Source organism: Danio rerio, chromosome 21, assembly GCF_052040795.2.
Source record: "Danio rerio strain M-AB ecotype USA chromosome 21, GRCz13ab, whole genome shotgun sequence".
Lineage (NCBI taxonomy): Eukaryota > Metazoa > Chordata > Actinopteri > Cypriniformes > Danionidae > Danio > Danio rerio.
Window position 1 is genome coordinate 42,220,862 of NC_141041.1, and position 19,100 is coordinate 42,239,961.

The 19,100-nt window shown below is 35.4% G+C and overlaps 1 protein-coding gene across 3 annotated transcripts; it reads left to right on the top strand.

The window, feature by feature from the left end:
• The first annotated feature begins 286 nt into the window (after window positions 1–286).
• znf346 (zinc finger protein 346) lies at window positions 287–18,827 on the top strand. 3 transcript variants are annotated; one of them, XR_015519632.1, is made up of 7 exons: window positions 287–671; window positions 1,042–1,145; window positions 8,229–8,321; window positions 8,422–8,569; window positions 11,685–11,888; window positions 14,193–14,798; window positions 15,483–16,612. XR_015519632.1 is itself a non-coding variant. In NM_001081749.1 (7 exon segments), coding segments are annotated over 7 exon segments (906 nt in total). In that variant the 5' UTR covers window positions 548–550; the 3' UTR covers window positions 17,335–18,827.
• The last annotated feature ends 273 nt before the right edge of the window (window positions 18,828–19,100 follow it).

Here is a 19,100-nt window from a genome sequence, read left to right on the forward strand (position 1 = left end):
TTTTAAGTAATTAATCTGTTTTTAAACAGACTATGTAAATTTTAGTTATTGCTAACAACAATAACTAAGAATTACAAACTTTTCTTTTAGAAATATGATTCTTAGAAACGTTATTGGTATATTAAGCGAGGTTTATTAGAGACATGATGCTATTAATTCTATATTTTATTTTTAATTTCACCCGATGGATTCAGACCAACTGATTCACAGATAGATTCGAGTCCTGCTCAACTGATTCACTGATAGAGTTGACTTTATAAAACGATTCAATCATCATCTACAAACCAGACAAACGGTCACTCTACAGTCACGCACACGACCAGTTTAAACATTTTAGGTAAAAACAAACACAAATATGTGTTGAATGAAGAATGGAAAGCAACGGTTACTAAGTACTAAATTAACAGCCAGCACTAAGTCAGAAAAGAAGATTTAAATAGTAAAATAAACCTGAGTACTTTAAATAAATTCGAATTATATATATATATATAAATATATATATATTAAATTAAAGATATCGGAGTGGATGAAAACAGTTGGTTTGTACAGCATGGAGAGGCTTGTTCAGCGCATGTATTGTCTGGGCATGCGCGATCCGCCTCCTGCAAACATCATGGCGCAGCAAGAACCAAATGGAGATTTTCCATATTTACCTTCAGGGGCGGCCGAGGGTAAGAAATCGCTAACATTCATTCATAATAAACAGCCTTATGTTCGATACATTGTTTACAAGCAAAACAAGATACTTATGGCCACAATGTACAGCACGTGAGCGAGTAAATCAGCGTAAAGCATGGCAACGTTAGCCTAGCTCAGTCTCCCGGTGCTCCAGCACTGCTGCTTTAGTGTCTGTGAAGAACAGTGTATCCAAGGTCGATGTAAGACACGCTCTCACATTAGCGATTAAACGCAAGGAAAGTGTTTCAGGTTTAAATCTAGCGTAGCGTACTTTGCCGCCAAAACGTTGTGTTTGTGTTTCTTGGATTTGATCATGAAAAGCCTCTTTGTAGTAACTGTGTGCAATGCTGACATGTCTTTCAGTGAACCGAATGATAAAGGAGAACAGCGACTTGTTCTCCGATTCTCAATGTAAAGTGTGTAGCGCCGTCTTAATCTCAGAATCCCAGAAACTTGCACATTACCAGGTAAGATTTTGCCCCTTTAAGTTTATCATCACACCACATCCTTTTGTTCTTTACTGAAAAGACTGGTTGGGGTCTAAATACTGATTTTAAGTGTTTCGGGCTTCTTTTTACAATGGTAAACTAGCATATTTCTCATATTACGACTGCAGTATGTATGCACTGCTGAATTTGTTCAGATCTCCATTACACAGTAGGTCACATTGTTCTGGTTTGTACTGTCAAACACACACCCCTACTGTGTCATTTATTAAAGGGATAGTTCAGCCAAAATTGAAAATTCTGTCATTGTTTAGTCACCCTTTGAGTTTTTATCTGCTGAACACAAAAGGAAATGTTTTAAAGAAAGACAAAATACTGATGGAGGTAAAGTTGGTTTTATATTCATACATTCGTTCAGTGACAACTTGTGAAAAACTCCCTATATTGTTTACCACGGCATTTTGAATATTCGGTCTGAAATAACCTGCAAGTGTGACTTGAAAACAACATTAACACTGTTTATTTCACTGTGAACAATGTTGTTCTTTGATAGTCATTGGCTGCTAATATGATTTCGCTATTTAGAGTTTGCAAATAATACTTTTCCGAAATTATATTATTAAGGGGTAAGTCTAAATGTGCAAATATAAAACCAACTTTACCTCTATGAAATCCTGTAACCGTTGACTTGAGTAGTAATTTGGGGGCATTCTAAAACACCTAATGTGAAAAAAAGCTTAACGTGGCTTAATGTACCTAAATGTAAACCAGAGAAACCTTAATTTCTGTTAAATTGTATTTGTAATCAACCCCAACTACTGTAAAAAGAATGAGTGCCAATTCCATAAATAAAGTAAAAAAAACATCACATAAAGCGTTTTCTCCCCCAGTGAAGTCTATTATAAGGAAAAAGCTTAACGTAGCTAAATGTACCTTAACAACAAGCGAGTTTGTACTCACAACATTTTTTTTGACACATTTCTTTTTTCAAACTTTCTGATGTCAAAAGAATGAGCTCTAATTTTAGTGAGTGAAAACTTTCACTTTATGCATTTTAAGTCTATATATTAGGAAACAAACCTTTTATTAGCTTAACAAACCTTGATGCTGCACTCACACCAGACGCGGAAGAAGCTTCAAGCGAGTGATTTACGTGTTAAGTCAATGCAAAGGCGCGAATAGACATCCTGCGGCATGCTTTGCTCGAGTGAAGCGGCACAAGTTGAGTGTTTTGCACGATTGACGCTCAGTTCTGCAGACAATCATTAGCATTCTTTTGTAGGGGCATGCTTATGACATAGTGCCTGTTGTTGGTGTTCGGGGCAAAATCCTCCAACCGACACTGGACAACTGTTGATCAAACTGGGCTCTGCTCAGTCAGAAGCTCCACTGAAAGCTTCCATCATCCAGGTTAAGTTTCTGGAGGAGTTGATTAACTCACAAAGCTGGGTGCACCTCTGAAAGGATCTACAGTCAGTGTGAAAAGTGAAAGTACCCGCCCCCATTATGTCAGTAGAGGACCTAGTTGAAACCACAGGCAGTTAGGTAATATGATGTAATGGGGTAGGTACTTTAACTTTTCACTGCTACAGCCCCTCACCCCTGCTCGTGTTCAAACCAAAATAAGACTGGCGTGGTGTTTCACGTGGCAGGATTTTATCCTTCATACATGTTGAGATTGAGTTGATCAACTTGTAAAGGGAATATGTCTTGACATAACCCACAAAAATGTGACTTAGTAAAGTGTGAAGTCATGTATGATTTTAAACGTTGCATTAGTCAAAATGTAAATCCCCTCGTCAGGCAGCGCTAGAGCAGCGTGAGAGAGTGGAGCACAGCGCATCAAGCAAAAGAAAAATACACAACTGAAGACACTTACATGCTTGTATTTGTACCAGCTCTGTGATGCTCGTCCACAACTTTATCCATTGGGTTAAATTAGTCTGACCAGTCTCTGTGTTCAGTCCGTAATAATCATTGTTGAAAGCCATACAAGCAGCGTAATACAAAGAGTGGAGCAAAGCACATCAAATGATCGGTAATTAAAAGGTGAAAAAACAAAATAAATATAAATACTTTTATTTTAGACGCATATCTGATGCTTGTATTTGCAGCCGCTCTACGTCCACAACTTCACTCATTGGGTTAAATTAGTCTTTACAGTCTCCTTCCACTGAATCTGTTCAGCTGAGGGAACTGAACCAACCCCATGATGCCAGATACAGCGAAATTCCAAGATGGCGGCGCCCTAGGTCTAAAATCTATAGTAAAACATGCTGTTTTCTTCTAAATGGTTTCATTAATCAAGTTTGTTTAATATATTTTCCTTAAAGTGGAATCCAACATACAAAATAAGGTAAACTTGACTGAGTGCTTAATTTCCCCTTCAAGCATTTTTAGAATGTCCCTTATTTTGTTCTTCTCCCTATGGAGGTCAATGGTTACAGATTGTCAGCTTTCTTTTAAATATCTTCATTTGGTGAGTGAATTTTCACCATCGTGTGAACTATTGCTTTACCAAAACTTCTGTCCTAATACTTAATACCTTTAGCATGCGCTAAATCCAAACTAAAGGCCCTTTTACATGAAAGATGATTGTTTAACTGTGTGAAAAATTAGTCCACAACATATTAGGCATGGGCATGGGTATACGACTCTGACGGTATAATAACCTTGGAAATAAATATCACAGTATCACAGTCTTGTGATTACTGCTCTAAAATATATTATTTTTAAATGTCTGGGTAAATAAACAAAAACATTTTTTGAAATATATTTTATTTTAAGAAACATTTAAAGTATTTTGGAGCAGTAAACATGTCAGGCTGACTTCTGCTGTCTTCATTCGTTTCTAAAACAGATTTCTTTACAATTTAAAACGGAATCTTTGGAGATCTTTTCTGCTGGAGATACTGTTTTTTTTTTTTTTTAAAAGGTAAATAAAAAATTGTACACATACCTTAGGAATGGTATTACAGAAAATTTTGACAGTTTTAAAACCTTTACTTTTCCGAACCACGGTATACCTTCTGAAAACGGTTATCGTTCCATGACTACAACATATCTAAAACCATTTATTGTTGGTTTTGTTTTGCTGATGTATAATGAGCATTGTTTTCCTTTACTAAACTTTGTCTGTGAAATCTGCATAGGAAATTCTAAATGTTTTCATGAACAAATGTGTTTTTATCAAAACTATGTAAATGTGTTAGATTTTTTTTAACAAATGCAGCAAAGGCTAAAACTATGTTAGCAAAAAGCACATTTGGTTTGTGCAGAAAGCGTTTTCAAGACACCTCATCAGTCAGCCATATTGGAGACACACAATGTAAAAAAAATCCACTAAACTGACTAGAAATTCTCATATTATGGGGGTTATGGCTGCTGAAAAGGATCAGTTATTTTCATGTTTTTGGGCGGCACTAATCAGTCAGATTAAAATAAGTAAAGCACTATAGACTGACAAAAGTAACAAATCAAGCAGAATAACAAAAGAAACCTGTCTAATGTATAAGATGTGCTTGTAGATAAACTGAACCAGGATTTCCAGGGAAAGAGTCTTGACAACAATCATGTTTATTTCCAGTCAAGTTGGTGAAAAATATTAGACTAATATGTTTATCACTTCTCACATGTATCTTTTACCATTTATTAAATGCTGTTAGTCAAAATATTCCACCGTTTCCCTCTTACTTAACAGCTTCCACATGTTTTTGTTACTGGCAGAGCATCTGCTTAAACTGAAAGTACAGTAGTACATTATCAGAATGGCTGCACTTATGGGTTACTGACCTAATGGTGACCTAAGTTAAAACCCTTTATTTAGAGATGGTTTGGGTTTTGTGCGTGTGGAAAAAATGGGTTAATTACTCGCCCTCATGTCGGCGCTGAAAAAAGCTAAAATGTCCTCTCCAAATATGTGGACACTCAAGCCCTAGGAGGTTAAGCTTGATTTATACTTTCGCCAGGCGTCACACTTAGCAAAACGGACGAGGACTTTTATACTTGATGCTTCCAACGTTGAGAGATTATTTATAACAACGGGGGCGATCAAAAGGAACCCACGTTAAAGTCGGATGGATAAACAGGAAAGTAGAACGTTTCTGGAACCATGTCCTATTATTAACATCGTTTAACATTTTTTAACTATTTAGTTGTATTATTTTTATAATTTATTTTAATGATTATAAAGATTTTTATAACCATTCAAGATTTTTTAAATCAAACTTTGATGAATCACTTGCTATTGTTTTGTTCATATTTTGGACAGTTCTATCAATTCTATTACTAGTTTCTGTCCTCTATATTCTAAAAAGGCAATAATGGTCCAACATTCCTGACCATTATCACCAATAAAACCTAAAAAAGAAGGCATCAGTATATTTTAAAGGGCACATAGTTTACCCCTTTTCTATGATTTAATATTAATATTATGGTTCTTCTAAGTGTGCCAGTTTAGGTTCAGTTCAAAATACAGTTCAGATGTTTTAATTATAATGTGTTCAAAAGTGTTATTTTGGGGGCGTGTACACAGCTCGCTGTTTTAGGGGCGTGTTGCTTCACATGAAAATTAACTTCGGCTTCCCGTCCAACGTAACAAGGGGGCGAAGCTAAGAGCTCCCATGCTGTGTATTTCCAACAGACAGGCAGACAGAGAGAGGCTTAGCTAGGATCAGCATTCAGCCGTACATGTACGACTCGGACACAGACCAAGCAGAGAGTACAAAATCACTTGTGACTGTATAGTTTTACAGCCAACTGTTTGCTAGTTTCAAATTCCGAGCTTGTACACCGAGACTAATAACCACGCACACTGAAATAACTTAGCTGCACCTAAGATCACAGGGAGCTCATGTGTTCGAGAAATGCAAACAGCTGAAGTTTAAGGTAGACGCAATGAAAAGTAAAAATTTTTGCAAACCTACCAAAAGGTACAAACAGTAATTCCAATTAGAGCGAGAATGTGGAGAATATTGATCTTGTGTTGAGCCCAATGAGCCTTACATTAAAAAATAGAGCAAGGGTGTTCCTTTGGTGATATCGATTTGACTCACATGTTGTAAATGGCGGACGTGAAACAAAAAACTTAGTATGGTGACGTGCCTGTCAATCAATATTGGTGGGCGGGGGGACCCTACTTTAAGTTGCGGTCGCTCTGAAAACCGCTCCAATTGGTCCACTGTTTTTATGTTGTTAAATTGAAAAAAAGGACTGTGTGTGTTTATATCACCCCAATATGACGGTATATACACTATACTTACACACGTCTGTCCAAACAGCTTGAAAAGTAGATTTGTCACCATAGGTGCCCTTTAAACCGACAGATTCAAATATTCTTATCCAATTATCAAAGAAATAATATTTTACTTCATTTTAGTTTTGTAATTATTAAATGGTTTTAAATTCAAAATTGTAAAATATTCTGTAATTGTGTATTAAAACCACCTGGGTCTCCACTTTTGCGATGGCCCCTTTTGGGTTTTAACAAACTTATTCCTCAAGTTTTTCTAAACTTTTACAAAAACTTTCCTCCTTTTCCACGACTGTTGCAATTTCTAGCCAAGATTTATTGGTCATCTGGTTATGTAATATTAAAGATGTGTTTACTAGGCATGGGGCGATAACCATTTTCAAGGTATACAGCTGTTTAAGAAAGTCAAGGTTTTAAAACTGCCAAAAGTTTCTGTAATACCGTTCCTAAGGTATTTTGTTGTTGATGTTTGTTTTAAGGACAACAGTATCTCCAGCAGAAAAAAAAATAATGAAATCTGTGTTTTTGAAACAAATGAAGTTCATGATTCATTTAAATTATTTAGCCCGACATGAGCTCCAAAAGATTATACATTTTTCAAAAAAAAAAAAAATGAGGAAATATTTTTAACAAGATGTTTTAAAAGAACTTTTTTTGGAGCAGTAATCACGGTACCATGTAACCGTGATATTTTTATCCAAGGTTATCATACCATCAGAATCTTATACTGGCCCATCCCTAGTCTGTACAATTGTAACTGTTTCAGACAAAATCTCTTCAAAGTGATTCATATTAACCTCAAATCAAATGTGGCTTGGCATGAACTGTTTGCTGAAGTCTCTAGACTAGAGTTAGAGCTAAACTGTGCAGGACACCGCCCCTCCAGGACCAAGTTTGCCCACCCCTGCTCTAGTAGATGTGTCAAGTATAAACCAGGCTTCAGACAGCAACGCTCCTGTGACAATCAAAGTCCAGAAAAGGAATGAATCCTTTTCACATTTCCGGTTTTCTCAGCAATGAAAATCATCATAGTTGGGTAAAAATCGAGCGCAAACTCAGTGAATGGGAGAGTACAACTAATTTTGTTTTGCATTTCTCTTTGCTTAAATATTAAAAGAAATTTGTAAAGATGGTATCATGAAGACTCTCAGACAACCTAAATAAAATTGTGAGACTCGTAATATTACACGTCTCCGCTGTTCCCTCGCAACCAATAACAGCAATTCTCATCTATGCATTGGTTACTTCACGTCTTGACTACTGAGCCATTCACATGCCTCTGGTTGCACTAAAGAGAGTGAATTTTGATGCTATTGAAATTTTTTTGTGTCTGTAGTCATTGTTACTACATTCATTTTCTACATTTCTTTCACTTTATTTTTTGCATTTACTTTAACTTGGTCCTAAAAATGTCTTAAAATATTTAGTTTTTATTGAAATAATACAGGTTGTGGGATTTTTTTTCTCAAACAGCTGAAAGAGTGTATTCTACGCATTTTTCCATTATAGTAACTGACTTGTTAAAGGACAATTGTCTTCATTTACTCTCCATTTACTTGTCTCAAACCTTTTATGAATGTCTTTCATCCGTTAAATATATACAATAAAAAGATATTTTGAAGAAAGCTGATCAACTGTAACCACCAACTTCCATTGTATTTGTTTTTCCTCTTTCTGTGGAAGTCAGTAGTTACAGGTTTTCAGCTTTCTTTAGATTATGCTCTTTTGTGTTCAACAGAAAAAAAACAATTCATAAAAGTTTGAAACAAGTAGTTTGAAACTCACAAGGTTGAGTATTTTGTCACTTTAAACTATAGTAACTTCTAATGTTAATTTTCTGCCTCTTCCTGCAGAGTAAAAAACATGCAAGCAAAGTACGCCGATACATGAGCATTCATGGCAACGAGGAGCCCATCGCCAAACGGTTCAAGCCTTCAGGAGATGATGTAAGTCACATGAATGGATTGATGGGAGTGAGACTTCTTGAATATTAGATTGTGGATACATCTGGGGGTTTGCATTAATGGGAAACGTAATTTTTTGCAGCAGAGTAATGTTGATGAAAAGGACAAATACAAAGCATGCAGTGTGTGCAACATGACCTTCTCTTCCCCGGTGGTGGCACAGTCCCACTACCAGGGCAAAGTTCACTCCAAGAATCTTCGCATGCAGAGCATCGGCTCTCAGACTCCTGGTAAGAAGACTTGGTTGGCTTCATATTTATTCATGTATTCGCCTAAATATGTTGTTATTTTTGCTTGGTAATTGAACAATGCAAAATACTGTTTTTAATGAAAATGAGAAATATTGTTTGTATTTTACAATGCAAACAATGCTTATCTGACAAATTAAATGGCTTTGTCTTAAAGGAGCACTCCATTTTTTGGGAAATAGGCTCTTTTTACAAGTCACCTAGAGTTAAACTGCTGAATTTTACAGTTTTGGAATCCATTCAGTCAATCTCTGGGTCTGCTCTGGGTGGGAGCACGCTTACATGCAGACATGGTATGACAACAAAGTTTCTTGATTATTATTCTAAAATGAGAGTATAGATCAGCCTACAAACTATCAGCTTTTACAAATAGTAGAGTTTTCAACTTTTTTTCTTTCTTTATTGCAAGAAATGCTAATGGTCTAATCCAAATCAATGATTTATGCTAAGCTAAGCTAAAAGTGCTCCTGCCAGACACAGAGATTGGCTGAATGGATTAAAAAATAGTAAAACTCAACTGATAAGGTGCGTTCGGCATTAAGCACGCCTGCAGCCGGCAATCAACGAGATTAGCCGAGCGGGGGCAGTGTTGAAAACGGAGCCGTAAAGCCAGACACTTTGGGGATCAAAGTTGCTGCAGATGGCGTGATTGTTTGTTTATTTATTTATTGCAATAACAACAAAATATTACAAATAAAACAGCAAACAACAAAAGATTACAAATAAAACAGAATACAGTCTGTACAAACTAGTTTATTTTTAAACCATAAGGGAATTATGAATAAAATTTAAGTAGCCTTTATAACAAACGCATAAGAGAAATAGGGAAAAAACGAGAGGGCACTTAAAAAGGAAATAAATATCCATGAATTGGCCCATAAACAAAACAATTAGCTCAAATTCTAGTAAAAACATCAGTCTTTAGGCTACTAGATGTTGAATGCAGGGTTCATACAATCATGGAAAACCTGGAAAAGTTATCGAATTTTGACATGGCATTTTCCTGGCCTGGAAAAGTTTTGGAAAAACAGAAAAAAACACAAATTTTTGGAAAAGTCATGGAAATTAATTTAACAAATATCTGTAAACCTGTTTATAGGTTAAATCTCTTCACTTCTTTTCCGTCTTTGGCCAAAAACATGGTCTCACATTATAAATACTGTGTAAGCATTCATTTATTCATTTTCCTTTGGATTAGTCTCAATTTCAGAGGTGACACAGCGGGAAAGAACTTTCATGTGTACGTTTTATCTAAATAATTCTTGCATACAATAGATATAAAAAAATTTACTTGTACGTCCTTGAAAAGTTATTAATAAACTGAATTTTAGTTGTAAAAATGTTTAGGAACCTTGTGAATGGCATGTAAATACTGTTCCTCTGCTTGTTTGAATTTTGCTAAAAAAGGGTTTACATTTATTTACTTTTATAAAGATAAAACTTTGCAATATAAGTGTAAAACCCAAATCAAGGTGTTTTGATTGTCTTAAACAATGAATAAGATTATTTTAGTTAATTAAAGCATTAAAAAAACACTTTAATCCAAATAGATTAAACAAAAAGACAATCCTAAAATAAGTGAGCTACACTAAGTAGACATTTCCCAGAAAGAGCAGGTACATCAATGTCACTTTTAAAATTTCTGCATAAACGGCTTGACAGGAAATAAAATATTTTATAATCATATATTTTTATATTTTATAAAATATTTTTTTACTTAATTTGTTAAGAAAGCTTTTATATGGGTGTCAAGATCAATGATGATAATTATTTTATTTCAAGTGCGTAAGACTTATTTGAGTTATTATTTAGGTTATTGACTAAAATATGTCATTTAAATCATTTATGGAGCTGAATACAGTAAATAGTCTGCATTAAAAAAGATAATATAAACCTATGCAAACAATCTAGTAATTGTGAGCAAATTATTTAGCCAAAGATGATACTTCAACAAGATATTTGTAGTTATTTAATAAGCATGATGTGTACAAGATAGAAATGGTATAAAAAGTTAATTGTTTGTTTTGAACTTTGTGTGACAACACACGTGGCTGTTGTCATTCGGTGAATCCAGCCAATCGTGTAATATCGCTGTAGTCCTCGCAGCTCCTGCAGTCACTCTTCAGATGCTGCACCGGCAGAATCAGTCATCTGATCTCGGAGCGTTGTCGCTGGACTTTAATGCCACATGTGAGAGTCACGTGGCGTCTGCGCAGCGGCAATCCGGACAAAATTTCTAACCGGCATCAGGGTTCATCGCTAAGGATTTTTTCAACTGGCCCGATTGGACCAGTGGTTCAGATTTATACTTGCCCTGCCAAAATTTTCACTGGCCCCGCTAAAAAAAAAAAAGTTAATTGCTATTTATTAGCCACATATATTAAATAATGTGTCACAAAATAATGTATGTGAATGCAGAATTTAAATGTTTGAAAAATGTTAAAATATTAATATTAGCAGTAAAACATAGCAGTATGGAAAATGCGCAGGTATTTTATTGTAAAACAAAAGGTGGCTGACTTAAAAGTGACGGCAAACTATGCAAAACATCACTTTTTTTTCGTGCTGTACCCATTTAAATGTTTCCACAACGTTAGAAACGGACGTTTTCTTTTAGCCTCATGATTTGATGTTACGGTTATGTTGCCATCTATTTAAATTTAGTGACAAGGCAGCACCCCGATCGGGCCAGCAACGATTCTGTCTACTGTCCCGAGCATCTGTCACGCTGGGCCTGGGCCATCGGGCAGTCCTTATAGTTGAGCCCTGGGCATGCACCGCATTAGAACAGATTTTGATCGGTCTGTGCAGCACTGCATGAAGTCGAACGCACCATTTATTTTTAGTAGAGTCGTAAAGTGAGTGTTTTTGCAAAAAGAAATTTGATTCTAGATTTCAGTGTTCAAATGAGACATTTTTACACTGTTATAAAAATGCGAAATATTTGTATTTATTTTATGTAACGCAGCATAATATTTAATTTGACTTTGTTTCATGTACTGATATGTATTATATTGGCATAGCATGGACATTCGAACATGGATAGAAATGGTTTCATCTGAAAATCTGACCTGCTGTGCTTTGGCTTATTCCCCAGCATTACCTCAGCCCAAAGCGCAGGCGAAAAAGGATGACGGTATGCAGGGGCCAGCAGAGCAGGACCCCAACCGTTTCTGCTCCATCTGCCAGGCCTCCTTCAACAATCCCCTCATGGCTCAGCAACACTACAGTGGCAAGAAGCATAAAAAACATATGAATAAACAGAAGCTGATGGAGACCTTTGGGCCCTCCACTGCACCAGGTCAGCTCACACAAAAATATGTACATTTTTCTCAAAGTTTAATTTCAAGTGAATCGCTTCAATAACACATCCAGGTGTTCTAATAACATCTGGAAACATTGATGGTCCACCAATATAAGATCTTACCATTTCAATGTGGTCATGTCATTGGCCCATGAACATTTAATGCTTGTTATAAAACTATTTCTTAACTATAACAAGAGGCAATTCAATCATAACTTTGTTATAAAACAGCTATCATAACATTAATGTATCAATATGTGGCTCTTTATGGATTCTCGGACACTATAGTAGATAAAAATATAAAACAGAAAATGCGTTGGGACCATTATTTTGTTTACATTGCTCAAAATGGTCTATACGTAGCTTTGTAAACATGACAGCTAATTTTAACTACACACTAATAGTTTAAGGTAGTTTCACACCAGTAACGCTATTGGCAGAATGATTTGCTTTTTAGACCTTATTTAAGAGAATTATTTAAAGTTCTGTTATTAATTACTAATCACCCAGTGAGACCAATGGAAAAATCACTGCTTCACAACATCATCCAGCGACTTGAAAAGCTTGAAATGGAGATGTTCTCCGATCTATTACTCATGAAAACAAATACCCCTTTAAAGACGATCATAGGAATATAACAATAGGAAGTAATGGAAATAATAATCATTCTAATATTAAAAGCAATAATGATAGAGAAATAGTAACAATAAAGCATAAAAGCATTTTAAATTATCCAAATTATGAACTAATGAGCTGTTAAATGATAAATGAGGTTATCAAATGTTAAATACAGTGGATCTGGAAAGTATTGACAGCGCTTCACCTTTTCCACATTTTTGTTACAGCCTTATTCCAAAATGGATTAAGTTAATTGATTTTCCTCAAAATTAAAAATTTTTGAAATTAAATCACATGTACATGAGTATTCTCAGCCTTTGCTCAATACTTTGTTGATGCATCTTTGGCTGCAATTACAGCCTCAAGTCTTTTTGAATATGATGCCACAAGCTTGGCACATCTGTCTTTGGGACTTTTTGCCCATTTCTCTTTGCAGTACCTCTCAAGCTCTATCAGCCGTTTTCATATATCTCCAGAGATGTTCAATAGGATTTAGGTCTGGGCTCTGGCTGGGCCACTCAAGGACAATCACAGAGTTGTTGTGAAGCCACTCCATTGATATTTTGGTGGTGTGGTTTGGAAATTTTGTTTCTCTTGGTCTGAGTCCTTCAGATGCCTTTTGGCAAATTCCAGGTGGAAAGTGGTTTCTGTCTGGCCACTCTACCATACACGTCTTCTCCCTTGATCACTCAGCTTAGATGGCCGGCCAGCTCTAGGATGAGTCCTGGTGGTTCCAAGCATCTTTCACTTACTGAAACGGAGGCTACTGTGCTCATTGGAACTTTCAGAGCTGCAGAAATTTTTCTGTAACTATTCTCAGCCTTGTGCTTAAAGACAATCCTGTCTCTGAGGTCTACAGACAATTCCTTTGTCTTCATGCTTGGTTTGTGCTTTGACATGCACTGTCAACCCTGGGACCTTATAAAGACAGGTGTATGCCTTTTCAAATCATGTCAGATCAGCTGAATTTACCACAAGTGAACTCCAAATAAGCTGCTGAAACATCTCAAGAATGATCAGTGGAAACAGAATGTAGCTGAGCTCAATTTAGAGCTTCTAAAATTTTGTGGAAATAAATGAATTTACTCCATTTTGGAGTAAGGCTGTAACATAAAAAACATGGAAAAAGTGAATCGCTATGAATACTTTCCAGATGCACTTTTGTGACCGTCTTTATGCTTCTCTCCTGACCTTAAAATTATAATTGGCTGAATTTTAGAAATGCTGATTTAAGATCGTCTGGAGTGTCGAATAGAGATTGCGACCTTTTTTTGATTATTCGTGCAGTCCTACAACAAAGTGAGTAATCTGACCAATCAGTTGGCTCACAATAAAAGTAAAATTAGACACTATTAAAATGGGTGTATAAAGTTAAGCTGTTTTTGACTTTGAATGGATGTACATCTATTGTTTAAAAATTGCATAACAGGGGCCTTATAAAGACATGCAGTCATGTGTTGGTAACTCGGCAACAGAAGAGAAAAGAGTGGGCGGACTGATAGTACAGAGCATATAAAAAATCAATTGGGCAATCTGGTTGTGGCATTCAAATGTTTCAGTACTAGTTGTAATGTTACCAAAGTGTGGTTGATTTAAATATACTGATGTGCCTGTAAATTTATTTTGTTTATTTTATTTTTAACACTAGTAAATGTTATGAAATGTTTTTCCTTTCTCTTTCAGCCTCCACAGTGAAGGGCTACCCATGTACTGTGTGCAATATTGAGCTGAACTCAGTGGAGCAGTACCAAGCCCACATCAGTGGCTCTAAACACAAGAACCAGTGAGTAATCATGCTGTCGCCCGCCTGAAAAGATTTATTTAATTCAGGTTTATTTGTATTGCGCTCTTAACAATAATTATTGTTTCAAAGCAGCTTTTCAAAAGGTGAACATTATTGCATGACAATCAAAATCAGAAAAGCTACTAGTAATTAGTTAGTAATAGTAATCAGTTACTATAAATGAATTTGTTACTAATAACTTTAACTAGTAATTATTTCAGAGTTATGAGCCATATCAAAAATCTGCGATACAATTTTTTATTAGGAGCACCTGTGCAAAAATTTAGGAACGTGCAAAAAATTTTTTTTTCTTCTTAAATGACGCAATATTGTTATGCTAAATAACTTACAAAAGTACGGAGAGCATTTATTCATATAAAAAGTTAAGAAACATAGCTTTAAATATTTAATATTTTCTGTTTCAGAAAAACAGAAACAGGCTGTCCTAACAAATCATGCAATAATTTTATATACACAAATACACAATGTACCGATGCCATAATGTAGTGCTATTACGCCCCAAGTCTAGGGGAAACAAAGAGGGCATAATAAACGAAGAAAAAAAACAAATGTGTTGGGGTGGTGGATTTCCCAAACTAAACAAAACTTAAAGCAAAAGATTCCCTTCGGTCGACAACCAAACTCACACACTCAATTGAGAGTATATATGAAGATATTTATTATAGAAAAATAGAGTTTATATAAATGAGCATTTCGTCAGGGTGACCACAGGCCAAAATAACAAACAAAAGAATCTATAAAATAAATCTACTAAATTACCTATTACTATTTAAAGAAAAATACAAGACTCTTACCTTACTCCCTAACATAAACAAAGTCAAAAGTAATCAAATAAATAGGCAGGTCACCCCTACACGCTCAAACTCTCAAAAATATTTAAACATATGATGGTCATCAATACAAAGTTGGTTGGTGTTGGTCGTCGGCCGAAGGGGTGAGGGAACCCAGGAGCTCCACTCCAAACACCGAACGCAGCAGAAATGAGCTCCACGATTCCTGCCGGAAGCTCCCTTATATACAGGCCTCGGAGACCAGCAGCCAATCAGAGCAGGGAATCACGCCAGCATGGGAGCCTAAAAGACAACAGAAAAACAGCAAGGAGGCGGGACAAAAGAAAAAGAGTACAATCCGCAATAATAAACAAATAAATAAACTTCAGTCGTAACAAGTGCTGACAAATATTTAAAGGGCTGTTCATAAATAAAACATCTGTCATCATTAGGGGTGTGACCGATCACAAATCACAGTTTGGAGCGCACGTGACCCGTGGATTAATATATTTTTTTGAAATTGTAGGTTAATCCAACATTTATAACAATTGCAGAGAGTTCGCCTCCCGCGTCATTCAAATCATATGTATGAAAGCATTTTGGCTTCCCCGTAAAATATAATGATGATTGAAAAAGTTGTGGTGGGACCTACCTCAAGGCTTTCTTAGGTTATTATTAAAGGTGTTTTCTGTCACTGTTTGTTTAGCCTGCATTAATGCAATCAATGTAAAGCTGCACAATTAAACATTAAAAAATCGGGATCTCAATTCAAACCCATGTAACATAAATTATAAGAATTTGCATATGTTAATTAATTCTTCAAAGTGCTGCATTCAAATCTGCGTTTGATCAAGACAGACTCCGTTTTTCCACTTTTTCAGTGAGTTACAAACAATTAAATAACACAGGAGTACTGGGAGAACAGTTTATAGCTCCGATATAAACACTGATGTAACTAGGAAATTAAAGTTTAATTTTATTTGTGAATTGTTGAATCATTCATTGAAAATAAATATGATATGGTGTACAGGATGTTAGATTTCTATATTTAGCATTATCAGCAACAGTAACAGCAAAGATCATATTTCGTATTGAATACTTTTCCTTTTTAAGCTGCATTTTTCTTGAATTTTATATGTTTATTAACATTACAGGTTCCAAGTTCTGTTTGTTAAAGCCAATGGTTTTTGCTGTACTATTTTTTATAAATAGAAAGCAAATGACATTTTTCTCCTCCTTTTTTGCTGATCCGAAAAATCTGATCCGTGACTCAAAAACCGCAGTGTGATCCGAACTGTAAAATTTGTGCTCCCTTACACCACTAGTTATCATTTAACCACCCTAATGTCTGAGGTTTCATTTCTGCGCATCTGACATCATTGTCATAGCTAGGGTTGATCTCTGTTTTTCTTAAACAGCAAAGGGAATGAGTATTGGAAAAAGTTCACACAGCTGTAGAAGATGCACCGATTACAATTTTCTTGTCCATACCAATTTTTGCAGATTCAGCTGTTCTTTATAAGAACTATAAATATAATAAATTAATAAATAATAATATTGATATTATATAATAATATGTATAATGTATAATAATATTAGTGCAAAGCCCTGTACTATAAATTTAATAGTTACCAATAGCTCTAATAATTATTCCAGAGGCTATTTCAGGAGCCATATATGAAAATGCTCGACTTCCTTTAGTGGACTTTGCTATTCCGGCCAGAAGCCCTGAGTTGGAGTAAATGCTAGATGTGACATCTCTGGTGACCTGTTTGTTCTGTTCTTTATTTTATTTTTTTTTTACATATTTCTATATATTTTTGTGTTTGTTTGTTAAAATTGTTCAAACAAATACAAGTTAAAATAAATAAATAAGTAAATTGTGGCTTTTATGAGCCACTGTATTCTGGCACCCAACTTTCTGCTCTAGTTAAATCAAAAAAACTTTTCTAGTAATCTCAACTGGCATCAGTTAGACTGACTAAAACTATTAAACTTTGTATAACTTGTTGAAACCTGATTAAAATAAATTAAAGCAGCATAAAAATATTTGTTGTTGTGAATTTTTGTGTGCTGAGGATGCATAAAAACTAAAACAAATTCCCATTTCGACAGTGCCAAGCCCAAGAAAGGTCCGAATGCGTTCGCCCCTCCACCTGACAACTACCAGCCTGATTACCAGTATCCCACCAATGAGGATTGCCTGGAGGATCCCGCGGAGTGGGACAGCTTCAACGAGGCCTACGAGTGAGAAGACGCCTCCAGCATCCTCTGCCCTCCACTCATTCGTGACAAGCTTCCTCTGTTTAGGCACAGGTCAATGTGTGTCTGCACTGTGCATCTCCTAATACCAGCTCTTTCTCCACACAGCATCTCTTCCTTCTGTCACTCTCACGCTTTCACCGCTGAGGGACCACAATAATCTTCCACAACTTTTTTTTTTACTCCATTTTTCCTCTCCAAAACCCTGAGGCAAAACTTAGTGCAGCATTTTTCTCCAGTGTTAGGATTGTGTTTATTAGTGTTACTATTATCAGTTTACAAGAATTCATTTTCATAATCTCCACAAGCAAGCGCAGGCTCCGAAGGTGGTTTCAGGAGACGTTTTTTTTTTTTTTTTCTAAATGCGATCGATATTCTTGTTTGTTGCTTTTTTTTTTATGTTAAAATGCTCAAGTGTGTTTTGTGTTTATTGAATGTCTGTGCAGTGCAAAGCTGTTGAAGTTGATAGTGTGCAACGTTTGGAGAGAATGTTTGTTTTTTGAGAGCTTAAGAGTGATTTTTATTTCGTTTCTGTCATCTTTTGAGGAAAACAAAAAGGAAAAATAGTTTTTAAGCAATTTTAGTGATTTGCTCTGTTTGTCCTGGACTTCTCAAGGCTTCTTTTCTTCTTCATGTAAACATACATCTTTAAGTAGGACGTATAGTGTAATATAATATGCTTAGAGATTTATAAGTGGTGCTTCAGTTCATTTCATTTCATTATAGTCATGACATAGATTCTCGCGGTGTATTCTGGTGTACAGCTGTTTTGATTTTTAAAGTTAAAATATCGATTAGTTTTAAAAGTACTCTTTTAGAGGTTAATGTGTCCGGAATCAACTTTGGAAGAATATGTGGCAAGTTTCTGATGATATGACTAATCTCTGGCTTGCATTACAGGTGTAAGAAGTTATTGCTAAGACGTAAAAGCAGCAATAGTTCGATTAGTGTTTAGTACCTTCATATGAATTCTAAATATTTAATTTTATTAAGGGGGATTATAGCTGAAGTCGATGTGAAAGTTTGAAGCGCTGCTTTTGTCACTGAAGAACTGATTGTGAGAGATTTTCTTTTTCTCGTTGTGTGTTTTCAAACTCAAGTTTTCTACTTACAAATCCGCCATGTTAGATGTGTGTTTGATGAGGTGAAGGTTAATGCAGACTCATTCAGATCTGAGCGTAAACTCAAGAAGATCGGTTGAAGAATTACTGTAATGAATCCAGACAATGTTGCTATTCTTGGGAGCCTGAGATGTTCAACTAATGTTTGTTTGTTTTTTCATCCTTCCCCAACGTTAAAGGCTTCAGAGCATCACATCTGCAATTATGTGCTGGATTAAGGCCTTTAAACATGGTAGCATCTATGTTTCTGTTGTCTTTTTTTTTTTTTTTTTGCTTTTATTGGTCAGGTTAATTTTTAAGCGACTGTGTGAGCCTAAAGAGATGTACGTTACTTTTCATCCAGTAAAATGTTTTGAGTAAATGAAATTGGTGTGTGTTTTAATGAATGTAATACTGCTCTCACAAGTTTTGAAGTTCATCTTTTTTGATGAAGTAAGCCATTAGGCAAGGCAAGTTTATTTTTATAGCACATTTCATACACAGTGGCAATTCAAAGTGCTTTACATAAACAGGAATAAAAAAGACAAGTTTAGGACATAAAATGCAGACAATAAAAATGATTTAAACAGATAAAAACTATTTAAAATGTGTTAAAATAGGTTATAAAAGAATGAAAAAGAAAACGAAAAACATA